At 36.8% G+C, this 23,197-nt stretch overlaps 1 protein-coding gene across 1 annotated transcript in view; it reads right to left on the reverse strand.

The window, feature by feature from the left end:
- Nucleotides 1–7,008: 7,008 nt before the first annotated feature.
- Nucleotides 7,009–23,197, reverse strand: part of FYB1 (FYN binding protein 1) — a 44,631-nt gene continuing 28,442 nt past the window's right edge. Inside the window, exons 9-19 of the mRNA XM_068177047.1 lie at nucleotides 20,680–20,824; nucleotides 18,379–18,407; nucleotides 17,156–17,225; nucleotides 16,491–16,631; nucleotides 15,788–15,819; nucleotides 14,723–14,789; nucleotides 13,329–13,434; nucleotides 12,875–13,037; nucleotides 9,723–9,756; nucleotides 8,573–8,604; nucleotides 7,009–8,457 (exon numbers count right to left, since the gene is read on the reverse strand). Coding sequence (XP_068033148.1) covers nucleotides 8,417–8,457; nucleotides 8,573–8,604; nucleotides 9,723–9,756; nucleotides 12,875–13,037; nucleotides 13,329–13,434; nucleotides 14,723–14,789; nucleotides 15,788–15,819; nucleotides 16,491–16,631; nucleotides 17,156–17,225; nucleotides 18,379–18,407; nucleotides 20,680–20,824 — 860 coding nt within the window. The 3' untranslated portion in view covers nucleotides 7,009–8,416. The remainder of the gene's footprint in view (nucleotides 8,458–8,572; nucleotides 8,605–9,722; nucleotides 9,757–12,874; nucleotides 13,038–13,328; nucleotides 13,435–14,722; nucleotides 14,790–15,787; nucleotides 15,820–16,490; nucleotides 16,632–17,155; nucleotides 17,226–18,378; nucleotides 18,408–20,679; nucleotides 20,825–23,197) is intronic.

The raw sequence follows: 23,197 nt of genomic DNA on the forward strand, positions 1-23,197 counted from the left end.
GAAGGACTTGCTAGGGAGAGGGTTGTGCTGCAAGATTGAAAAGGCATCCTCTTCAGAGGATGTGAGGAAGGAAAGAAGGGGGAAAAGATGACCCCATTAGCTGCAGCTTAATCTACATAAATCAAAGTCCTTTAATGTGTTATTCTCGAGATTTGGTTCTATGTCCCCATAGAACAGCAACTAGCAGAAGTTGGAAGGGTCCTTCCTCCTGTGTGTAAATTCATTTGACTGCTGGGAACAGAATCTTTTTGCTGTGAGTTCTACCAGAGGATTTGAGAAAAATTCAGTGTGGCCAGAGCTGGGTTGAAAACCTAGCAGAACCTGAGATATTGGGAAGGGCAGATGTCTTGAAACAGAATTGCAATGTGAAAACAGGGATATTGCATTTTACATGCATCTGCTCTCTTGGGAATCCATCTAGCTTAGGGGTCACCCGGGGAGGGAAATAGTGATATGGATATCCTGAAAAGATGTGCTGGGAGATCTTTGGAAAACCTTGCACTGGTCTTGAGCCAAAACTGTCAGGCAATGTGACAGCAAAGGTCACCAAGGTCCAGTGCCCAGGGATGTTCCCTGGCAGAGTTTTAAATGATATATGGATGTAGTATGGATGCAGTTGTGGGCTGCATCTGGTTACAGGCAAGGTGTGGGTTGCCAAACTGCCCAGACTGGCACAGTGCAGAGAGTAAGTCAAGCAAGGAAGACCTTAGTGGTAAGTAGTGTGTTTAAGTATGCTGAATTTTTTTTTTTTTGCTGAACTTTTGATCCATATATTAGATGCTTTTGATTTGATCATTTTGGTCTCATGTTCGCCAGACAGCTTAGAGGAAAATAAATAGAGGATTTGAAGTTGATACTACTGGGCTTGCTTTTTGGGATATGAGTGCTCTTCTGGTTTATATGTTATATTCCTAAAATACTCCTATGCTAACTTTTTCAAATACAATTAACTAGGTGTATTTCTACATATATGGTCATGGAAAATGAGTTATATAGGCACTATTTTAAGTATCATTAATATAGTTGGCAAAAGTAATGTGGCTTGCTATTAACAACCCCCCCAATACCTAACAAATTTTTTAGCTCAGGAAATTTCTTTTTTTTTTTTTTAATGAAATTGCTCTGATTTTGGAAACCATCATAATCTAAGTTAATTCACAAAGATAGTACTCTTAAATAAAGAAAGAAATAAAAGTTATTAACAAAAATCAGAATTGATTGCAGTTGTTTGTAGTGTTAATATTTCTTCAGTACCCCATAATTGAAGAAATTTAAAAAATGAACCTACAGTGCATAGCAGAAAACTAAGCAAGAGCCGCAGTAAGTATCATACTAAAGCAATAACTATCAGTGGCAAAATAACAAAAGGTCAAGTGCTGCAACAAGTCTTCCTGATTAACTGGGCAGTTTGCTAACTAGATTGTTAATTAGTACAACCTTATACTTAGGCACCCGTTCATGTGAGATTTTTCCCAGCGTTCCACACTGTATAATCCTATTGAAGCTGTGAAAAGCAGCAGGTGTTTAGTTTGTGTATGGTTGGCATGATAATTACACCTGAGGAAAAAACTTCAACAAAACACAGCTGCGGTTTCTGTCCAAATAAACTCTGGTAATAGTGTTGAAACTCAATGTAAGGATAATTTATCATCTACTGGTACAAAATCTATGTGACAGCAGAAACTGTATTTTGTAACTCATAGTCTTGTCTTAAAAACTGAAGAAGCCCATTAATATTTTCTTTGGGCACTGTTTGACAAACACTGGCTAACATTTCAACAGCAATGCTAATATACATCTTGGTATCCATACTAAAATATTTGGATATTGGAGATTCTCAGCAGCCAGTGACTGCCATTAGAACATGCTTCAGTCTCATACATGGCCAGTAGCAAGTAGCTTAATATGAATACAGAAGCAGAAAAAAGGGATGGTTTAGAAAATAATTTTTTTGTTTAGTTTAAACTGGCAGTTGTAAGATTTAGTTATATATAACATCCGAACTTGGGTACTAAAGAAAACTCCCCCAAATACTGAGGGCAGAGGAAGGTATGTTTAATCTGATTTTAAATGCTGTGGGATAAACAGCCTAGAACTCAAAATACAAGAATTATAAGTCTCCTCAATGCCTGTTGAGTCATTAAACCTCTGCTGGTGTCACCCACAGAGTTAGGAATCTTGCAGAAAAAAAAAAAAAAAGCATTAAAACAGAACAGCTTTTAAAAATGGAATAAAAATGAAAGTGCCAGGAGCAGGAATGCAGAAGTAGGGGAACAGTTTAAAAGGATGAAGAGAGAAAGGAACAAGGAAGCAGAAAAGCAAAGAACAGAATGCCATGGTCAGATGGTCAAGGAAAAGAGGAATAATTATGGGGAACAGGAAGTAATTGAGTAAAAAAAGTGCAGAGAACATGTCAGGCATTGAAAGCAGGTAATGACAACCAAATATAGAATTTCTTTGGATCAATACAGAAGAAGAAACTGGGCTTACCTTTGTGAGCTGGAAGGTGTGTGACAACATTGTCCAAGGCAGGAGAACATGGAAGAAGCTGAGATACAGGAGAAGGGAAGGGAGCTTGGCAGTGTGTCCCTTCTGTCAGCAGCGAAAATGGACGAGAGCCTTGTATTGTGGGTCTGTGTTTTGTGTACATTTTCCACCTGAAGTACACCCACACATAAATGAAGGATCAGGCAGCTTTTTCTGTTAAGAACTTGAAAATCAGGAATCAGGCCAAATTAAAAAAAGTTTCAAAAAACAGGGAAAAAAGCCAGTGCTAATTTTTCCTTTCTTTGCCTGTCTCATGATTCCTGAGCAGTAGGATTTTGTGATATTACTGAAGTAATGCAAATCATATAATATTTCTTAAAACCCTTGGTATCCATCTAATTAGCATTTCATTCATGTTTGTGTTGACATTTTGCATACTTACTTTCTGTCTAGTAGTGAGTATTTTAAATTCAAGCAATATTTATGTGTCTGTGGGTTAAGAGAAAACATACATAGTGTCCAATATTCTTTTGTAGCACCTCCCACAATATTAAAAGCCTCCAGCAATGAAATTTACACACTTATTAACATCTTAATCTTCTCTCTCAAAGTCCTTTCAAAGGAGGCAAATAAAAATGATTTACCAAATTCTATGTATGTTTAGGGGTCATCTATCTAGAATGAAACACAGAGAAGGAAAACTGTGAGATCATTGTACTTTGCTGCACCCAGGGGACTGGGGACTACCACACTGCTGCTCAGCACAAGGTTGGAACATGAGTTAGGGGGTGTTCTGCAGTACCATGGCTATTCAGAGTGGCACTGAAATTGTTCCCAAGTGGCTGAGGTTCTGGAAATTGCTTAAGATGGCCCTTCATCTGCACTACAACCTTATTTCTTAGTCAGCCTAAGCAGTCAAGGTGGAGGACTTGTAGGGTTATGCTGCTGTCCTGAGTGAATTGCCTCTTATAGATAAGTTAGCTCTTTCAGAACTCATTTAGATGTCTCAGCCTTAGGACCAGGCTATACCAGACCATATACACATAAAGGTTTAATTCTAGCGGGAGCCATAGACATCACTCAAAACTATACCAACAAAATGCCTGTCAACATGGCAGCTGCAAGATAGCAACTGATATAAAGTGTAATAATGTGGACCACTAAATTCTACTATTTATCCTCACCTTTTATTAAGTTTCTCAGTATAGCCTAACCTATTATTTACATTAAATTTTAATTACTATTCCCTATTTACTCACCTTTTTATTACTGTAAGCATAGTTCAAATATGATTTTCTTATTTTCTTTTCTGACAAGGTAACGCACCTTGTTGATCAAGAGAAGCCAGTTGATATAATCGTTTTGGATTTCAGCAAAGCTTTTGATACTCTCACAGGACCCTTCTGGACAAAATTTCCATCCCACAGCTGGATAAACACATCCTGTGATGGGTGAGCAGCTGGCTCATGGCTGGGGCACAAAGGGTTACAGTGACTGGGTTACAGTGGCAGGTGAGGTCAGACATGTCACTAGTGACATGGTGATCTGTCACCAGCAGGGTTCCACAAGGCTCCATCCTCAGCCCTGTGCTCTTCAACATCTTCAGAAATGACTTGGACACAGGACTGGATGGATACTAAGCAAGTTTGTAGATAATGCAAAACTGGGAGGAGCTGTTGGCTCCCTCTTAAGCAGAGAGGATTGTACCTGGGATGGGGCAACCCTGAATGTATGGACAAACAGGGAATGAGGTGCTGGAAAGCAGCACTGCAGAAAGGTCTCCTGGTCAATGGCGAGTTGAACACGAGTCAGCAGTGCCCTGGCAGCCGGGAGGGCCAACCCTGTCCTGGGGGCATCAGGCAGAGCATCAACAGCCTGGCAAGGGAGGGGACTGTCCTGCTCTGCTCTGCACTGGGGCGACCTCACCTCGAGTGCTGGGGCCAGTTTTGGGTGCCACAGTGTAAGAAAGACATGAAGCCATTAGAGAGTGTCCAAAGGAGGGCAACGAGGGTAGTCAAGTGTCTGGAGGGGAAACCATATGAGAAGTTGCTGAGGTCTCTTGGTCTGTTCAGCCAGAACAAGAGGAGACTGAGAGGAGACCACACTGCAGTTACAGCTTCCTCATGAATGGAAGCAAAGGGGCAGGCATGGATCTCTTCTTTGTGGAGACCAGTGACAGAACCTAAGGGAGTGGCCCAAAGATGAGTCAGGGGAGATTTAAATGTTCGGAAAAGGTTTTTCACAGAGAGGTTGGTTGAGAACTGGAGCAGGCTCCCCAGGGAAGTGGTCACAGCATAAAGTCTGCCAGAATACAAGAAGCATTTGGAGAGTCTGTAATTCTGTAGTCTATTTACAGTATAAATTTTGCATGCTAATACTTTTTAAACAAAAGCTGAAGTCTCTCTTATCTTTGTATTTAACCATTAGCAGAGGCAAAGAACAGGAAGATAAAATAGTGGGAGTCCTAATCTAGGAAAGTACAAAAAATTTAATTTAGCTTCAGTGGTTTGGTTTTATATCCAGGATTAATGGATATGTGCCACAAATTGTTCTCTGTTTGTACCTTCCTTTCATACATCAAAATGGGGATAAAATGTTTTTCTCTCTCACAAGATAAATCCATTCCTATTTAAGGGAATGTGAGATATCATTGTGATGAATGCCATGAGAAACTAATAATTCTGGGTGCAGCATAAGCTTGGGAAGATTTGCACTAAATGAAGGAGTGGCCAGAAACTGAACGAGCAGGGTTGAACAACTGCCCTTTCTCTTAGTTCTCATCCAGCCCATACACTAAATGAGGCAGGGATCCTGTGGAAAAAAATACTGAGCCATCATGTAATTATAGACTGCGCACACAGTTAACGATGAATCCACGCGAGGAGTCAGAACAGAGGCTGTGCAAATACAAGCACATCTATTGACTCTCCTAGCATTTGAGTTCTTTTCACTACATGCAAAAGCCTTTCTGTGCAGGGTGGTCTGGGGCGGCTATACAGAAATCATAAAGGTGCTCTTTGATGGGTCCATTAGTTTTCTCAGAATTTGCCTTAATATATACATGAAGTATACTCACAGACAACAGATGCACAATTCCTATGCACACATGTGCTTACAATGGTGTCTGCTGTAGAATAATGTAGTGGTAAGGGGTGTTGTAATTCACACAGAGAATCTACATCTCCCCCCTGAATTTCCATGCTCTTACTAAAGTACTGATCTTTCCAGCTGAGAATGGATTATGCAAAGGGATCACACATAGAAGAAATTTTGTTATGACTGTGGGAGGAGTAGCCAGGGGATCTGCAATTAGTGGATCAAGAATATAAACCTCTTACACAGGAATGTGCAGGAGATCAGCTGCATTCCTTCAGTCCAGAGCCTGCAGTAACAGCAGAGAAATGTTATAAAGCTACTGAATTAGAGAAGTCTTTTTTGCCCTCCAAGTTTTGGTTTTGCTTTGCCTGTTTACTGGGACAGCACAGAGGTACAACACAGATGGAAACCAGCTCTGTTTACCCTGACTAGGATGTTCATGCTGAAACCTAATTTTTATGTCAATATTTTGATGTTTTCACTGCTGACTGTTTTAGCAGGCACAGCCAAATACTGTAGGATTATAGACTGAATTCGGAGGTGGAAAAATATAAAGTGAACAGCTTTTCTTTTCTTTCTTTATGGCTTTTAAAAGATACTAGAATCAATTACAGGTGAGAAACTCTTAGAATATAGACTGTCTAAGTATAGATTTTCCTGTCTGGAAGATTTTCTGCTTACATTTCACTTTCTGGGTAGCAATTACTAACAAATGCCACGTTGCATTTGTGCAGCCTTTGCAACAATAATAAAGTTGCTTTTCACTGTTAGCTTCTCAGTGATAATTTTCAGAAGTTACTGTTCAGCTACTGTTGTTCTATTTTGACAGAAGACAGTGTAACCACATTTCTTGTTAAAGAAATGTTTATTCAGAAGAAATATGAAAAAGCATCCCACATTGGTAAAAGATATAATGCCAGTAATTTTTCAATGAGTAATACCTTAAAAATTCATTTTAACACCCTGCAGCAATCACATTATATTTGAATTGAACAAGCAATGAATATATTTATTTCTTTTCATTATTTTATGTATCATATGACCGATTTAGTCACTGCTATTGATACAGAATTGCAATGCCTACACACATTAACACTAAGAACGTGGAAGAACTACGTAGTTGTGTAGTTGCCTGCATGCCCTCTCAATTCTTTGGCATATCACTAATTTAATGCAGATAGTCTCTTGAATGCCACTGAAAAATAAATAATCCATTAGCAGTGAGAATTGAATAGTCACACGTATTCATTGCACTTAATATGCATGGTCATGTTTTATATTTGGGTGCTGCAGCTGATAGTTACTCATGAAATTGATATTTGATGTCTGGATGCTGGTTGAATAGAAAATAGATAAGAAAAATAGCAAATAGAAAGTCAAGTTGCATATAGCTTTTCAGTGATTTTACATACAGTACACACTCTCTTAAGTTTGATATCCCCACTGCATTATGCCTCCTTTGAGATTTACTGTATTTTGAAGCAGCAATAAAAGACACTTTTATAAGATCGAATCTCAGCTTCACTGAAGGTGAGAACAAAAGTCACTGACTTAACAGAGCCAACATTTTTTATGTCTATAAACTAAACTAAATGTGTTGCACAAGGTATCTGACTTCCCTTCAGGATTGTAAAATACTCGTTCATCAAAAGCAGCTGCTTCCACTGATCCAGCCACATTGGTCATTACAGGTTTTTGTTTACTCTGCACTACAGCAAAAGCAACAGATGTTCCATTTTTTGCACATGCTCACCCTCTTTATTGTGAGCTTACTGTAAATGTCTTTTGATTTCCAGTGACTTCTGATACATAAGGGTAAAGTGATATTTATCATTATGAGTTACGTGTTGAATTTGCTTTTATTTGCAACTTGGCCTTCGGACAACAGCATCAAAAATGGCAGAACTTTAGGAATAAATGTTAGTTCTACAATGGATAAGCATGGAAATATTTGATTTCTGTACCCTTTCTTTAGCCAAATCTAGTAGTAAACTACAATACTTTGAAAAAAGGGGCATTATCAAAATAGCATGATAAATATACCTATGTATTTAGTCTAGAAGAATTTCCAAATATTTTATTATCAGTTTATAGCGTATAATACCTATATTACTATAGTGAAAACTTATCTTCAAACTAAACAGAAATTAAATCTTAACCTAAATGTTCTGAGTATATTTTGAGCAACACTACAGTATTAAGTAGAACACTATACTCTAAAGAAGACTTCAGATAAATCTTAGAGAATGATACTCTATCATTAGTACAACACAGAAAAATAGACTGTTGCAGTAATGGAACATGGCTGGGTATGTCAGTGTAGCTAAGTCTATTGCAGTTGAAATGGCAGGTCAGTGATGTATTGTCTTCTCTGATGCCCGCTTCTGATTTCTTCTTTTATAACAGGATGTTATCACCATTTTTTTTCCCAGAATACTATCCTACCCAGAGTGGCTGTCTTTGGCACTTAATACGTGAAAGCCAGAGAAAACCTGTTGCCAGGGTTTGTTGTCCTCTAGACCCTTCATAGATGTGAACTGGCCTCTTTGGGAATAGATAATTAAAGATGTATTTCTACATGGACTGTTAGAAATGTGGAAAGGAAGTGAAAAATTAACTAACTTTTGCTTATATTCCCTCAATTTTAAATGCTGAGATAAATTGGAATACAAATTTGTGCAAAGCATTGGAGGACAAAAGGCTGAAGTCCCAAAAAAGGTTAATTGTACATTTCAAAGAGACACCAATTAATTTGCAGTCAGCATTCGTGACTCTTCTTGTTTTCACAAGTGGGAGTCCAAACTAGAGTTTGATCTTCAATGAAGTTGTTATTTCAAGGTAATTCAGCATCAGAGACATTATCATAGATGCAATCTGAAATGGAAATAAAATGCAAAACTATTAATATTGTGTAGTACTTCAACACAAAGATAAAGTTATTTATTGTAATTGAATAGAAATGAAGTATTGTTCCAAATGTCCAACATACCGTCACCAATATCGTCATAAATCTCTCCATCACTGTAAGTTAAAAAAGATAAATAGTATATTTAAAAGTTGAGATATCAGAAATTTATTAAAAAATACAGTAGTAGTATGATGCAGGCAATCTATCAAATAATTAACTTGCTAATTAGGAAAGTACTACCTTTGTGGTAACAGAACAATGTTGAGCAAGATGGTCAGGTCAAAATATTTTCAGGGAAGGGTAGACTTGGATACATTTATTTCTAAGATGAAAGGGTTGCTTTATTAAAAGTCTATTTTATTTATTATATTTTTACATAGATATTCTCACAGAGTTATTTCCATAAAGAAATTAAATACTTAATTTTTCTTTAAAAATGGTCACCAGAAAAACTGAATTAAAAAAACCCAATCAGTATGCCCTTGAAATTCTTTTTGTTTCTGTACTCAGCAATTACATAACAGTTTTGGAGGTGCTACTTTTAATGTAATGAATTTATATAATGTCTATAAAAGATACATGCTCCATGAATAGGAATTTTCAAATATGTGACTAAGATACATAGGCCCATGGAAGGCAGTAAAACTGTTTATACATATAATTCAAATATGTGTGTGTTAAATGCTTCTAAATTTTAAATGTGACAAAAAGTGACATCTGATTTGATATTTAAGGGTCTATTATGAAAAGCCTCTTGAAGGATGGAGAGGCTTTGTCTGACAAGACTTTTGGATTAGAATCAAAATGCTAAGCTCCATGCAATTTCATGGAGCAACATTGAGCCAAATCTCTATCCCATTAAGAATGAAGTACAAACAAACTTAAAGAAAATTTGATCCATTTTAGTTAGACATTTGAAAAAGGCAGCAATAGACCTAATCACATTAACTTGCTGTTCAGTAATAGAGTCTAGTACCAATAATGCTTAATTTATATGATTTTTTGTGGTTTTACTAGAGTTTATGGTTAAGCAATGGGGAATGAAACTGGCAAACTTCCTGCATGGATGTATGTGATTAATTTTTGACAAACTCCAACTCCTTAAAAATAACTCAATTTTCAAGTTTAGAATGACAGACTAAAATAATAATATTTGTCTTTTTTTCCTAGACAATTTAGAACAAATTTAAGTGTTACAACAAATTTTTCAAAACAATCACTTTATACTTACTTCGGAACTAAATTGCTTCTCAGAACGTAACCATCTGTAAAAGTGAAATATAGATGTATTTAAGTTAAATTCAAATACTCATTATCACATCTGTTGCTAGCACTAATGAAATGCAGTTTTTCTCTTTTATATACTTAAGACAGAAAGACATAAGAGATGGAAAACAATGTGCAATGGGCACATAGTTGACGAAGATTTTGCTATGTGCAATGTTTTGCTTATTCTTATTTGCCTACTTAAATAGTAATTGAGGTTATGCAAGATTAGATTTTCGTCTTGTATTTCAGTTTCTTGGTTGCATGAGAGGGATGTGAAACAACCATTGTTAACAAAAACTATAGCAAAAAATGCAGTATAATAATAATAACATCATAATATTTGCAGTAATATCAAGTAACATAATTATTTAGAGTTTCATACAAGAACAAAAACGTTTTTCAGGACGTGTACACCAATTAAATATCATTACCTGTAACTGTTTAAAATTTTAACTGTAACATTAATAAGACAAATAATGGATATAATAATGGAAATACCTTAGAAAAGCTGCTGACTATTATTCTGTTACTCTGGTGCATTACTAATGAAATCAGATAAAATTACACATCCTCTTTTTTAATGTATATAATTTCTTTAAAAAAAATTCTTTCCTGTCTTTGGTGAAAGATATTTACTGAAATACTTTTCAATTGGTATAGCGAATACAAAAAAAGGGAGAGCCATAACAGTAATTACATGTTTGTAGGTAAACACTAGTAAGCTGGTACAAAATTAGGAGAGTTCAGAAGAACAATTTTGTTGTGATCTTGTCTTGTATTTGAAATTACTACGTAAATTTCCTTATTTTAATCATTGGGAGTGTCTATTCAGGATATCTTAGTTCAGTTGTCTTTCCCTAGATTTTATTTTCTGGAATAGAGACAGAAATTGATTTTTTGATTTTTTTTTACGACATTGTCCTTTCAAAATTCTTTTTAGGGCAGTCCAATATTTTCCATGACTCTTGAAGTCTCCAGGAAATAATTTAAAATAATTTGGCTAATCTAAGCTTCTCTGCTTGTTCATATAATTTTCTCAAGTGAAATACATGAAAGCAAATTTTCTTTGCTCATAGTCATGGCATACAAACACAGTGTTTTTGGAAGTCATATGCATGTGACAGTGCTTCTACCATTGCAAAGCATTATCTAGGTTCTTCTGATGATTACTAGCCCTTAAATATGTGGGAGTTACAACCCTGCTGGTCTCAACACTCTTTCAGATTTACTATCCTAAAGTTACATGTTCAAAGTTTCAGTTTCTAAATTTATTAGTTTTTTTATGGTGCTTCCAAATAAGGAAGAAGCCAGCAGGTCAGCACACTCCATGTTGATTATTTAGCAAGCGCTGAAAGCTATAAGACATAGTGCCAGCTGCTCACTGACAACATAAAGGAAGCTCAGAGAGGTCAAAAACTAAACTTTGGGCCACTGAAGTCCATTTATGTCCTACTGATTAGGCAAAATCTACAAAGCTGAATTGAAAGATTTTGTGTATTTCAAAATGTGTGAGTTCAGAGCAAGAAGGAATTTGAGATGGCAGATAAAAATCAGTTCCTTGTTTCACTTCTGACATTTCAAATAATTTCATAACATTTAAAATAAGCCATAGCAGAATATGTTCCTAAGATCATCAGCCCTTGCTTGAAAAGGTGAGAAAACATTGAAATATAAATCATGGTTTTGTTTAATTGTTGGCTTGAAACTATGGAAGTGCTTCATAAGTTAATGATTAAATCAAAGAATTAATGTGCAAGAAAATAACTAAACCATCTTTAGTTGTGGATTTTCAGTTTACCTGGCCTTCAGAAGGTAAAATCATAACTTTAAGATCTGAGGAACTAGAACAACTAGAGCAAATAAACAAAACTGTCATGCACTTAACTAAAGTAGGATTCAAACTTCACTAACTAATAAATTGACTGGGATCTATTCAGAGGTTTTCAGGGAAGATATTTTTATTTGTTTTGCTCTTTTATGCATAGCAAAGTAGTAGCTCCTGTCATTATTTGAAAGGCTTTGAAGACTCTGAGAGGAAAACAGCCAACATGAACTACTTTCTACTGTGTTATTAGCTTGATTCAAAAAAATGCGGCTTTGAAAGCTGTTTTTTTTTTTTTTTTTTTTTTTTCCGGAAGTGGCTCTACTAGTGCAATCCATATTTTGAAAAAATATGTGTTATGCAAGAAATTCTTCCTCCCCCTGCAGGCCTGCCAGGAAGAAGGCTATACTCCAGACTGTGACAGTTGAGTACAGGAGGGAAAAAAATAAAAGGAAGGTGGCTGGATCCTCTTCAGAGGTTTATAGCATTGGACTGTATTCTGCATAGGTCAGAGGTAAAAAGGGAAGGTGAGCAGGAGAACGCTGCTACTTTGAAAGTAGGCTGTTCCAGAACAAAGTGAATTTTCACTAGGAGATTTGGAAAGTGCTGTAATAGACGCTCATTAAGAAATTGAAACCATCAGGAGATGGTTTCGGACTTCTCCAAAAATTCAAAATTTTCTGCCAGTGCAAACCCTGGCCAAGGATTTCAAAGAAACACTGAAAGGCCTTGTGCAGCTCCCAGAACAAGCAGACATGCCAGCAAGGACATATGCCTTGGATTAGCTGGGAGCTGGGGGGAAGACTCCAAAGCAATGTTCTCCCCAGCCTGTTGAAAAGATTAAACTGCATCTCTTCCAAAGTAAGAATATTGTTATTGATTTTCTCTTGGCTGCAATCAATGGGCTAGTGCTACCCAGAGGTGCAGCAAGGATTTTACTTTTACTAGACTCTGTGGGCTATCATAGCTACACTCCTTTTGGCAAAGGGAGAGAGACAGAAGCAAGAAAAACATCTGCTGATCCTAGCTGCAAAGAAAAACTTTACCAAAAAAATTGTCCTTTTTTCCTAATACTTAGTATATCTTGTCCATTGGAAGTGTTTTGGATTTTTTTAAGGCAAGCCAGTGTTAAAACACAGTAATAAGATAACAACAATCTGCCTCTTGTCAACCACCAGGCAACGTAAACCTTGCTAAACCAGGGAAGGAATTTTTTTTTTAAATTTTTTTAAAATCCTACTCAACCATTCTCTGACAATTTGATATGTACGACAGTTTTTTACAAAACTTACATTTTCCTTCTTCATTTCTGCAGAGGACCTTGGTATCATCTGTACTTTCAATAACGTCAAGAGATTCCCCTGGTTTAATTTGTAAGTCTTTATATCCCCATCTTTTCTGTGATAAATCCTGGACTGTGGTTGTGGAGTAAAGAACTTTTATTTCACCGTTAAACTGAAAAGGAGAAAAAAAAATCCCCAAACCATGGTTAAAACCCATTAGTGTTTTTCCATTAATATTCCCATTTATTACTAAATTTTTGGAAATTAACAAATATTTGTATATGCTACAATATGCGTATGTGCCCATACTTGCCATTTGGACTTAGAGATGCTCAGATCATATTTTTACATGTAGTAATCCTTTCCCTTTCAAAAGCAAGTTATGGGCAACAAATTAGAAGACACTATACAGATACTTTGTTTTTATATCTTATGTGATTAAAACACTTTGAAAAAAACTTACTTTGAACTTTTTTCTGAACTCTTTCTCTTCTTTTTCCATCTTCTTGAGCTTTTGTGCATCTTTTTCACCTGATTTAGGTTTTCCAAAGCTTCCTGATTTTGATGAACTAAACCAAGAGGTTACAGATAAAATTAGGAGCACATCAGAGGTATTGGCACGCTTTCTGATAATTTTGGTCAAAAAGCATTTGCCTTCATGTGTCTTTATCATGCTTTTGTTGCTCTGAAAAACTAATATTGAGATTACAATACAGATTTGACTTCAAAATAAATAAAAAGCTGGGTCTGTCTTTCCTACTTCTCTCTGCTATTTGTATATCTATCACATAAGTGAATATCAAAAATGAATTTTAAATATCTGTCTACTAAGACACTTTAGAATCTCTCAGTAAGGACCGGGTTTTGTGAAGACTGTGCACCTTTACGCAATAAGCAGAATGACATGTCACATTGTGGAGGCAGCTGGAACATCTTAGCCTTGTGTGTGCTAGCCTTATGTGCCTGCAGACTTTGCTACACCAGGGAATTTGCATTACATGATCTATTTCAAGTTCTGTTGTTTTTTGCACATCCCTGATAGCACTGACTTTCGTCGAAGACCGTGGAAGGGTTTCATGCCCTAACTGCCCTTTCTGATGATGCACCTGGGAGTGTAAAATCTGACTCTACTTTTTGATCCTTGCTGATCGCGGCAGGATGACAGTTTCACTGATGATGAATGTGTGTGTATGTGGGACCTACCCTAGGTTTAACTTAGAAGGACCACATATTTTCCTTTGGATACACAGTCCAAAGAGATCTCTCTCTTTTTGTATCTCCAGACTACATTATTGTAGTGCACTGTCACTCCATCCGAGTGGAGTAAGCGACAACAGGATGTGACATGTCACAGTCATCCTCACAGATGCAACTGTGCCCATAACACTGTGCTCCAGAGATTACCATAATTTTCTGGTTCAGGGTAAAAGTTTTTCAAGCTGAACTTACACCTCCAAATATGTTGCATACTTTAAACATGTACTCTGCCTCTTTTTCTCTTAAAATACGGCAGCAACTGAGATAAAGTATCTATCCTAACAGTCCCCAAATTTTGATAGAAAAAGAACTACAATCTAAAATTAAGATCCTTTAGGCCATGCATCATTTTCTGCCTCTTTTCCATCAGGGACTGAATATGTTGATATGCTTACTTATTCTATAATCTAATTATTATTTTAATCTGTAATGGAAGAAAGATCATTCAACTGCCATTATCAGCAGTAGGTTTCTGAGAACTACAACACCTGACAACACCAAATAAAGCAGATATTAGGAGCAATCTGCCTGTAGTATATACTTTAAAAATTTCTCTCTGTGTATTAGATTTCTAAACAGGGAAGTAATATTTTCACTTGCCTGGGATCAGGTGGTGGAGAAGGGAAGTCTGAAGATTCTATGTCATCATAAACATTATCTCCATAATCTGAAACAATAGTGTTCAAAAGAATGAAGCATTATTATGTGAAAAATGAGATGTGAATACATTGTGTTACAATGTATGTTATTTTAGTTTAATCGATAAGAAATTATGTCAAATACTGTAGCCATTTACTGTCTATGGTAACTCCAGGTTCTGTTTTGCACAACCTGTGCAACACTATCCAACCTTTTCAGATTAAGATTCTTTATTAATAATAACAGATATTCACTGCAATTCTAATCTTCTGAAGCTAAAGAAAGTTTTAGCACATGAGATAGCCTTTAATTTTCAGTTTAATTTATCAAATTCCCACTGTATTGCACTAAAGTATATTTTTTGGGTTTGATTTTAATGCACATTCAATAGCTTCTATAGCACCCTGGTCAATGCAACATTGCTTAGAAGTGGATATGAATCGTGGGTATGTTAGTTTTTAGGCCATCTTGCAATGCCAAAGCAGAGAAGAGAATTCTTAGCCCAAGAATACATTTTCAATCACATTCAGCATGTTTGTAGAGGGAAAGCAATTGTTCGACTTATCAAACCAATGGCTAGAAAAATCAGCAGGATATAGAAGGCTTAGAACTCAGTTCTGGAAGCAGACAAAAATTCTAAGAACTTTTGATGATGCTGACATGTTCTTTTACAGAGACACTGCAAGTGATAAAAATAGAAAAAAGAATTTCTCTTTACTTTTGAGTGCTTATTTCCAGGTGTTCCTATTTAATGCCAAATAAAATGGACTAATGTAAATCTCAGGTAGAAAAATCACATTTAATACATTAAATTGTTTACCAGGGAGCTTGCAATGTATATGCAGCTCCTTGTCTGCAACCGGATCAGTCACAATATTTTAAATTTGTTTACTGGAACTGGGTAAGCAATAGGAAGTCCTGTTTCCTTCCTTGGATGTATTTTTGTGACTAGCATGATACAGAGCAATGTATACAGAAAAAGAATCAGGAATCAATATGGAGACTGAACAATAGGATATTAATTACCTTTTCCAGACTGCTTTGTTGAAGAAGACATGCTGGGGGGGAAAAAAAGCTCATTAAGTATCTATATCACATTAATAGCCTTTTTTGTAACCTAAATAATTTTAAAAACTTGCAACACAAGGGCTTCAAGTAATCTCCAGACATTTTGAAGTGCCACCAACATCAGCAATACTTAGGGAATAAATATATTTTTATCACTGAATTAAAGTAAACTGGTTCAGAAACAAATAACTGAAGAATGTGGCAGGAACACCACCTGCTGATTTATTCTCTAGGTAAGATGGATAGAAGACAATCTTTGCATTTTTCTATTTGGCATATTATTCCTAAAATTTTGATTAATGGTCCTAGATTTACCAGTTCCTCTCAGCTACATTATACTGGTGAGTAAAGTAAATTTTAACTGAGTATGCAGTAAATTTACATGACCAGTGGCACAAAGATGATAGATTATTCTGGTGCTTTTCACCAAAAAAAGAATTTGGCATATTTTGATTACCAGACTTTTGCAACAAATACAGCTTGTTAAGAGAATAATTATGCAGGTGAAAAGAAAGCTCAGTGTTTTTGCAGAAAAATATCATCCTGAGCTGCAATTTCATGCATGATTCATTAGGCTGCTGTGAGAACATGTTAGTAGCATGTGATCAATGCTTTATTAGAAATAGTTAATGTGCACTTTGATTTCCTGGCAGACTCTTACAACAAATTTTCATTTTCTTCTGCCTCATTGGCTTTGGCTGTTTTTTCTCGTACACTTTTCTTTTTGCCATCTTTGACTTTTAGTCTCTTCAAGATTCCCCAGGGCCAGATACCATTCTTGTCTTCATCCTGCGATACAGACCTTTGGAGTATGTATGTGATTATCACAATGTAAAATGTAATGTTCTTCTTAAAAGGCCCAGTAAAATTCTCCATTGATGCACATAATTATCATTAATTCCCTAAGTGAAGTTGCTTACTTAAATGCTAACATGCTAAACTAGAAATATGTATGTTAGGTCACATGTAGCTACTGATATGTATTTGTAGTATAGATATTAATCTAGTGGCTTGCTGTTTTCATGTTGTTACTCAGCAACCTAGAATTTTAGTCTGTTATTTTAATTTCAGACCTATTCTGTCTAGTTGGAAATTGGGAGATTTTCGTGATTGCAAACTGCTTTTGCTGACATATCAAAATTACAGAACAAAACTTCTTCAAAAGACTGAAGAAACCATTGTCTCTAGCTTGACATATCTACTTTGATGTATACCATCTTGCTGATCATTCTAATACCTGCAAATTGTTATGCTTGATTCAAAACCACTAAAAACTGAAAACATTCTCTCAAAGAAGCAAATTATTTAAAATATATAAAAACATACCTAGCTATAGCGTCTTCATCATCAATTCCACCATAAATGTCTTGATCAGAAGGAGGAGGTGGGAACATGTCTTTAACAGATCAAATAGTGAGTTAATGCAATTATATTTCATGTTGCTGAATAAGGTATTAATTATAGGCTTCTTTACTGTATCAGATGTGTGTGCAATTTATGCAATATCCTTGCAAATTGAATCTTTCTGTAAACTGGCACAGACCCTTTATTAAAACAGAAATTTTGACTTATCCCAGTTTAGAATGCCATCCACAGCATTTAAATGTGGCACTGCCAATCACAAGAGCATGGATACTGAAAAGAAATGCTTCTACACTGTAGTCAATGAAATTCTAAATGACTGATTTTGGCCCAGACCTTATGATGACTTTTAAGTTTTCATGTGTGACTCAAGTGATGATTGAACATGTCAGACTAACACTCAGCAGCTGACATCTTGTTTTCATCCAAAGAAGTCAGAGACAAGAGCAATATAATCTCCCCATTTTGGTCTCGGTTTTGACCTTTGTGCCCCACCTCCTTCAATGCAGGGTTAGCTTGGTTTGCATGTCCAATTCTAGGCACTGGTCAGAGTAGGCACTGAAATCTGTACTTGGCTGGCAGAAGCTCCATTCAGTACTGCCAGGGGAGGCTTATGCCATGACCAGTATTTAAACTTGAAGCTGAGAAGATGAGTTGTGCTTTTGTGATTAACAGAGAATGCTACAAAACTATACATGCTAACAAAGGGAAAAGTGGGTTTGAATGTGTCAGTTTGACAGCGTGAAGCTGCTGCAGTTGGGCCTCCAGTGTGCTGCTGCAATTGAAGTTCCCCTTAACTCTGTCAGCAAAATGAAGCTTTAATTTATAGTAGTGCTGGCTATTTCAGAACTGGATTTCTCCTGTACAAAACCTCTTGCTCATGTTATTATTTCTTCAGTTACATCTGTGCTGTTTTGTGGAATGATGAAAGTTTGATCATCTGGCATGCTGGTGAATCACAGTATCTGGAGACAAACATTCTGTCTCACTCAAGTTCCCATAGGTGGTGGAGAAGTTTAGTTGGCCACTACCCTTCCTTGTTTGTTGCCTATTAGCTGACATTTAACTTGCTTATGGTTATTACTGCATTATGTGGAAGCTTCAGAAGTCAGCTTGTCAGAAGTCAGAATGTGAGAGTAAGAAATACACAGAAAAAAACTCCCCCCAAACATGTAAGTAGAACTTACTTCCACTCACACCTTGGTCACCACTTTGGCTGGAAAAGCAAACAAAAGACATTTTAGAGAAAAGCAGTCATCCTTCAGTAAAAGAAAACACCATGATCACCCATCACTTCTTCAGTTATTAATTCTAAAGCTTTTGGCCTTGGCAAAAATATTTTATATTCCTGTTGGCATCTTTAAATTAAAGTACAAAATACGCCTTTGGACCATAGGATAATTTGTATTGGAGGGGATCTCAGGAGATCATGTTGTCAGACCTGATGGGAATAAAAATATAGTCTGACTGAGAACTACAGAGTAGATCCAGACCCTTTAGATTCATTCCTTATGAGGTAATATTCTTGAAATGAAATGGTAAACAAGTTAATTTATTGCCCAACTAGCTTTCACTGGGTATAAGTGTACGTTTCTAACAATATGGAAGGATTCCATATTAGTCCAACATTCTAACAGTAGTTCAAAAAAGCCTGAGAGGTTCATAGTAGCTGAGATTATTTCCAGGTCAAAGCCTTACCTAAAATTATACATGAAAACAAGGTACCTGTTAAACTGTTGTGCCAAGAAATACTGAAATACAACACCCCTAGTCATTTATTAATTTTGGAATATTAGCAATACTACTGATAATGAGATAATACTATTTGGTTAAGAGCTTTTTTTTTTGAATGGCATTCTTCCAGTGGTTTCAAAACATACTGATATATTTCAGATCTTCCAACCCTTCATGCTCATGAACTGAACAGAGTGCTATTAATCACTAGAGAAGAAAAAAATGTCAAAATACAGCTTAAAGGATTTAATGAATCTGAGCCAATCATTAATCCTTTGAAGGTCCTTGGAATACACTGTTATTTTAGTAAGCAAACAGTGCAGTTGTTTGCCTTTGAATGCAATACATTTTCTAAATTCTTTACATTGAGGTGACTAATTGTAGTGCTCGCCCTACTGTAAAGGATTGGCCAAGGATACCTCTGTAATGAAGTAACTAATGGTGAGATTACCTGAGACTAGAACAACTAACATGACTCTCATGGCTAGGTCACGATGCTATGAGACCAATGTGCAGGGAGGAAAACTGATACTGAGCAACCTGGAAAAATATCACACACAAAGCTATAGATGTTGCATGAAAAATGCCAGCCTGAAGGCAAACTTTTCCACATGCTGCTGTTGGAGCTCATAGGGATGTTCTATCAGCCAGCCAGCTGCTGTCCTTTTATTCCAGGCACGCCTCTAAGCTAAGGAGCATCGTGAGAAGCAGTAAAAGCAGGTGTAATGGCTGAGTGCTTCAAAATGGTTGCCCTACATATTGAAATCCTTTACACCCATGTGCAGATCTCTTATCTGAATCACAGGCTCTGTTTCTGCACATCAGGACATTTAATGAAGAATGGTTTGTTGAATCACATGTAAGCAGCAAAATTTCCTGAGAGGTCTGGCAACATAATTACTACTGTCATGCTAGGCTAAGTGATAGCCATGACTCTTGTGACAAGACCTCTGGGGTATTTCCCTGCCAGTAAGTCTGATCTGCTGCTGGATATGTCACTTTCTAGCTGCAGATCTATTTGACATGAAAAAGATGACACATTGAAGTTGAGAATCTGCAATGTAGCACTGCAATGCAAATGCATGGAGACTGTGCCATAGAGAAGAATCTTCCAATGAATTTAAAAAAATACAGCTTATACCCATCTCATGGAATTTGAGAGGCCTTGTTTTCAGGGTTAAATTCATAAGCTACACTCTTTTCTGAAGTGTCACCCTAGACAGGATTTCAGAAGTGTTTTCTCATTAAAATGAAAGGGGTAGTAAGACTTAAAGGCTCATGCTAAGGCTCATGAGAGCAATGAGGGTAATCAGGAGTTCCCTGGTGCAGTGAGTGTTTCCATTGCTTTTAGAGTCTTTTATCTTGCTTCTTAGAAAAGGGAGCATGTGACTCCGAAAGACAGAGCAAGTAAACAGAGAGAGAGAGGGAAGAGAATTGGACTTCTTTCAGATGATTTGTAATCCTGTATGGCTTGTGCTTTTTTCTCCTTTGGATTTCAGTTAAGTAGGTCCTCTTCCAATAGTATGGGCCCCTCCTAAGTATGAGTGCTTACAGATGCTGGATTCCAGAATTGATTTAAACTCCTCTGACCACATAGGAGCTATTCAGTGTGAATAGCTACATATAATACTTGCACATTTCTTATATAAATGGCTGTTTTGTGTCAGAAGCTGGGTTTGTTGTTGGAAAACTTCCCCTGTCTAGGCTGACCCAGGTGAATCACTTGTTTCTTTTCATGCATTCCTTATACATACCTGCTAGTAGTGTCCTGCTCTCCAATGTCATCATACATTTCTTGGTCACTATCTGTATGTGTCACAGCAGATCTGGTAGATGGTTTTTGCTTTCTTTTTAAAGAATCATAATCAATCTCCACCATGGTTGTTTTAACGTATCCATCTAAATAAATGAAACCATGCAGTTTAAGGCTCATGATATAGGGATGATTTTTAACAAGAGGTTCACAATCAGTGACTGAATTGTTTTGTACAATTTTTGAAAACTTTCAAGGAAATGTCTCATTCCAAGCAGCCTCACCTATCAACACAAATACAAATATCAGATCTATCTCAGATCCCCCTGTTAAGCCCTCCTCAGCTGATGTTTAGTTCACCTGTATTTTTTTCTCAGCTACAGCAGAAGAATTTTCTGTGCAGGAATCACGGGGCAGACTCCTTTTCTCAGCTGGCTTTGGTATCACTTGTGGCAGGATATCTACCCCCGCCCCCCCCAGTCTACCACAGAGAGTTGGTGCATAAAGAGATAACCTGGCCTGAAAGGCTCAGCAAGGGGGCATCTGGCACCAAAAGGGCTCAGGCCTCAGCTAAGAATGAGCATTTTAGTCTGAAGATTTGATGTGGGAAGAGATAAAGAAAATATTCTTGACTAAGAAACCCTGTTTTACAAATTATAGAACACACATGAGTTATCACAGAGGCAGAAGCCTTCTACACACACACCCTAAAAGTGTGGAAGACCTCTCCCTGGAGTCTGGACACATGGTTACTTCCCTGAGGATTGAGGGAAAGGATTTTGATGTGTGCTTCACCAACAATGGTAAAATACATTGAATCCTAAGTTATATTACTTCTTCACTAGCTGTAGCATTAATAGTAGGTACCTTTAACCTCACACTATATTTACCAACTAGTAGCCTCTTTTTGTCTTTATTTCTGTGTAGTATTAGTTTGTTTTAAGTTTTATGTCTGTTACTTTTGTGTCTATTAAATTAATGATCCATTCTGTAATAGACCGAATGAGCCATTTTCAAAGAACTTGCGAAAGAGAGTGGGTTTTGGGGTGCTGGCTGCCTCAATAAAGTTACTGCCTACTGCCAGAGGCCTGGGAAAAAGGCAAGGACTTATCTAAATTCCACATCCATTCCTAACACCACTGCAGTCTTGTGGCATATTTTAGGGCAGTCCATGACATGAAGTTCCTGACAGGTCATTAGGACGATCATGCGCATTGATTTTTCTTCAGGTTGGCAGACATACTGTAGCTACATTGACCAGAGCAGTTGACCTGAGATGAGGATCTCTGTCTCTCCTGAGGGTAATTTTTGACAGGCATAGCGCCTGTACAGAAGAGTGCAGAAATGGATTTCTCCAAGGTGAAAAATGCTCATGCATTTTTTTGAAAACGGAAAATTCACCACTCTTTTTCTTCTGAGTGAATGCAGTTTTTAGTGTGTTTCCTCTCAAATATAAGACATTGATCTTTCCTCTTACTTAAATGATAAGAACTGATTTTCTTCTTTTATTTCATCTTGACAGACCTGACCTGTGAACATGGAAGGCTGAAGCGTTGGTGTAAGAAATTGATCTGTATTATTGAAACTTTTCAATGAGAAGCCTTGTACAGCTTCAAGTTTTTCTGCTGCAAGAATTAATTCATGAAAAGTAAATTAATGAATGGACTGCACATGCACTAAAATATACCCAGCCCTCACCAAGGTTTGATTTGCTGTGTACAAAATGATTCATGTAATTGACTTATTTTCACAACTTCAAGGTATTGTGGAAAAGCTGTTATTGGAACTTGCCTCTTGAGATTATCTTGGCCAATCTCTCAAAACAAACATGATCCTCCATTAGATCAAGTTGTCTAGGACTATGTCCTGTCAAGTTTTGAAGATCTCCACAGATGAAGACTCCGCCACCTCTTTGAGCAACATTTTCCCTTGCTTGGTCACCCTCACAGTAAAAGAAGTGTTTTCTGCTGTTCGAATAGAAGCCATGTGTTTCAGTATCTGCCTGTTGCCTCTTGCAATGTCACTGGGTAACTGGAAAGAGCCTGGCTCCATTTTCTTTACATCCTCCCAGCAGGTAGTTATGAACAATTATAAGATACCCCCTAATTTTCCTTTCAGCAGGCCCAGCTCTCTCAGATTCGCTTTGTATGGAAGACACTCAGTTCTTTACTATCTGTATATATCTATCACTACAAGATGCTCAGCTGGTATCATCTACAGTTTTGTACAGCTCTGTTCTACATGTGTGAACTGTCTTACTAATTTTATTGGCATTTTAGTTCCCCTAAAGATCAAGCAAATGCTTTTAATAATTCTCTTTGAATTTATGGATCAAATTTTTATAACCCAAGAGCCAGATCATCCACCTCTTTATACTCAAAGATCCACTGATGATACTTACACCTTAATAGGAGAAACATCTTGGATTTCAGAGAAAATAAAACCTAGAAGTCAGTAAGAAAATTTCCATAGGAATAGGAACAAGAAGAACACCTAAAACAGACCCTTATATTCTCTAA

Source organism: Anomalospiza imberbis, chromosome Z, assembly GCF_031753505.1.
Source record: "Anomalospiza imberbis isolate Cuckoo-Finch-1a 21T00152 chromosome Z, ASM3175350v1, whole genome shotgun sequence".
NCBI lineage: Eukaryota > Metazoa > Chordata > Aves > Passeriformes > Viduidae > Anomalospiza > Anomalospiza imberbis.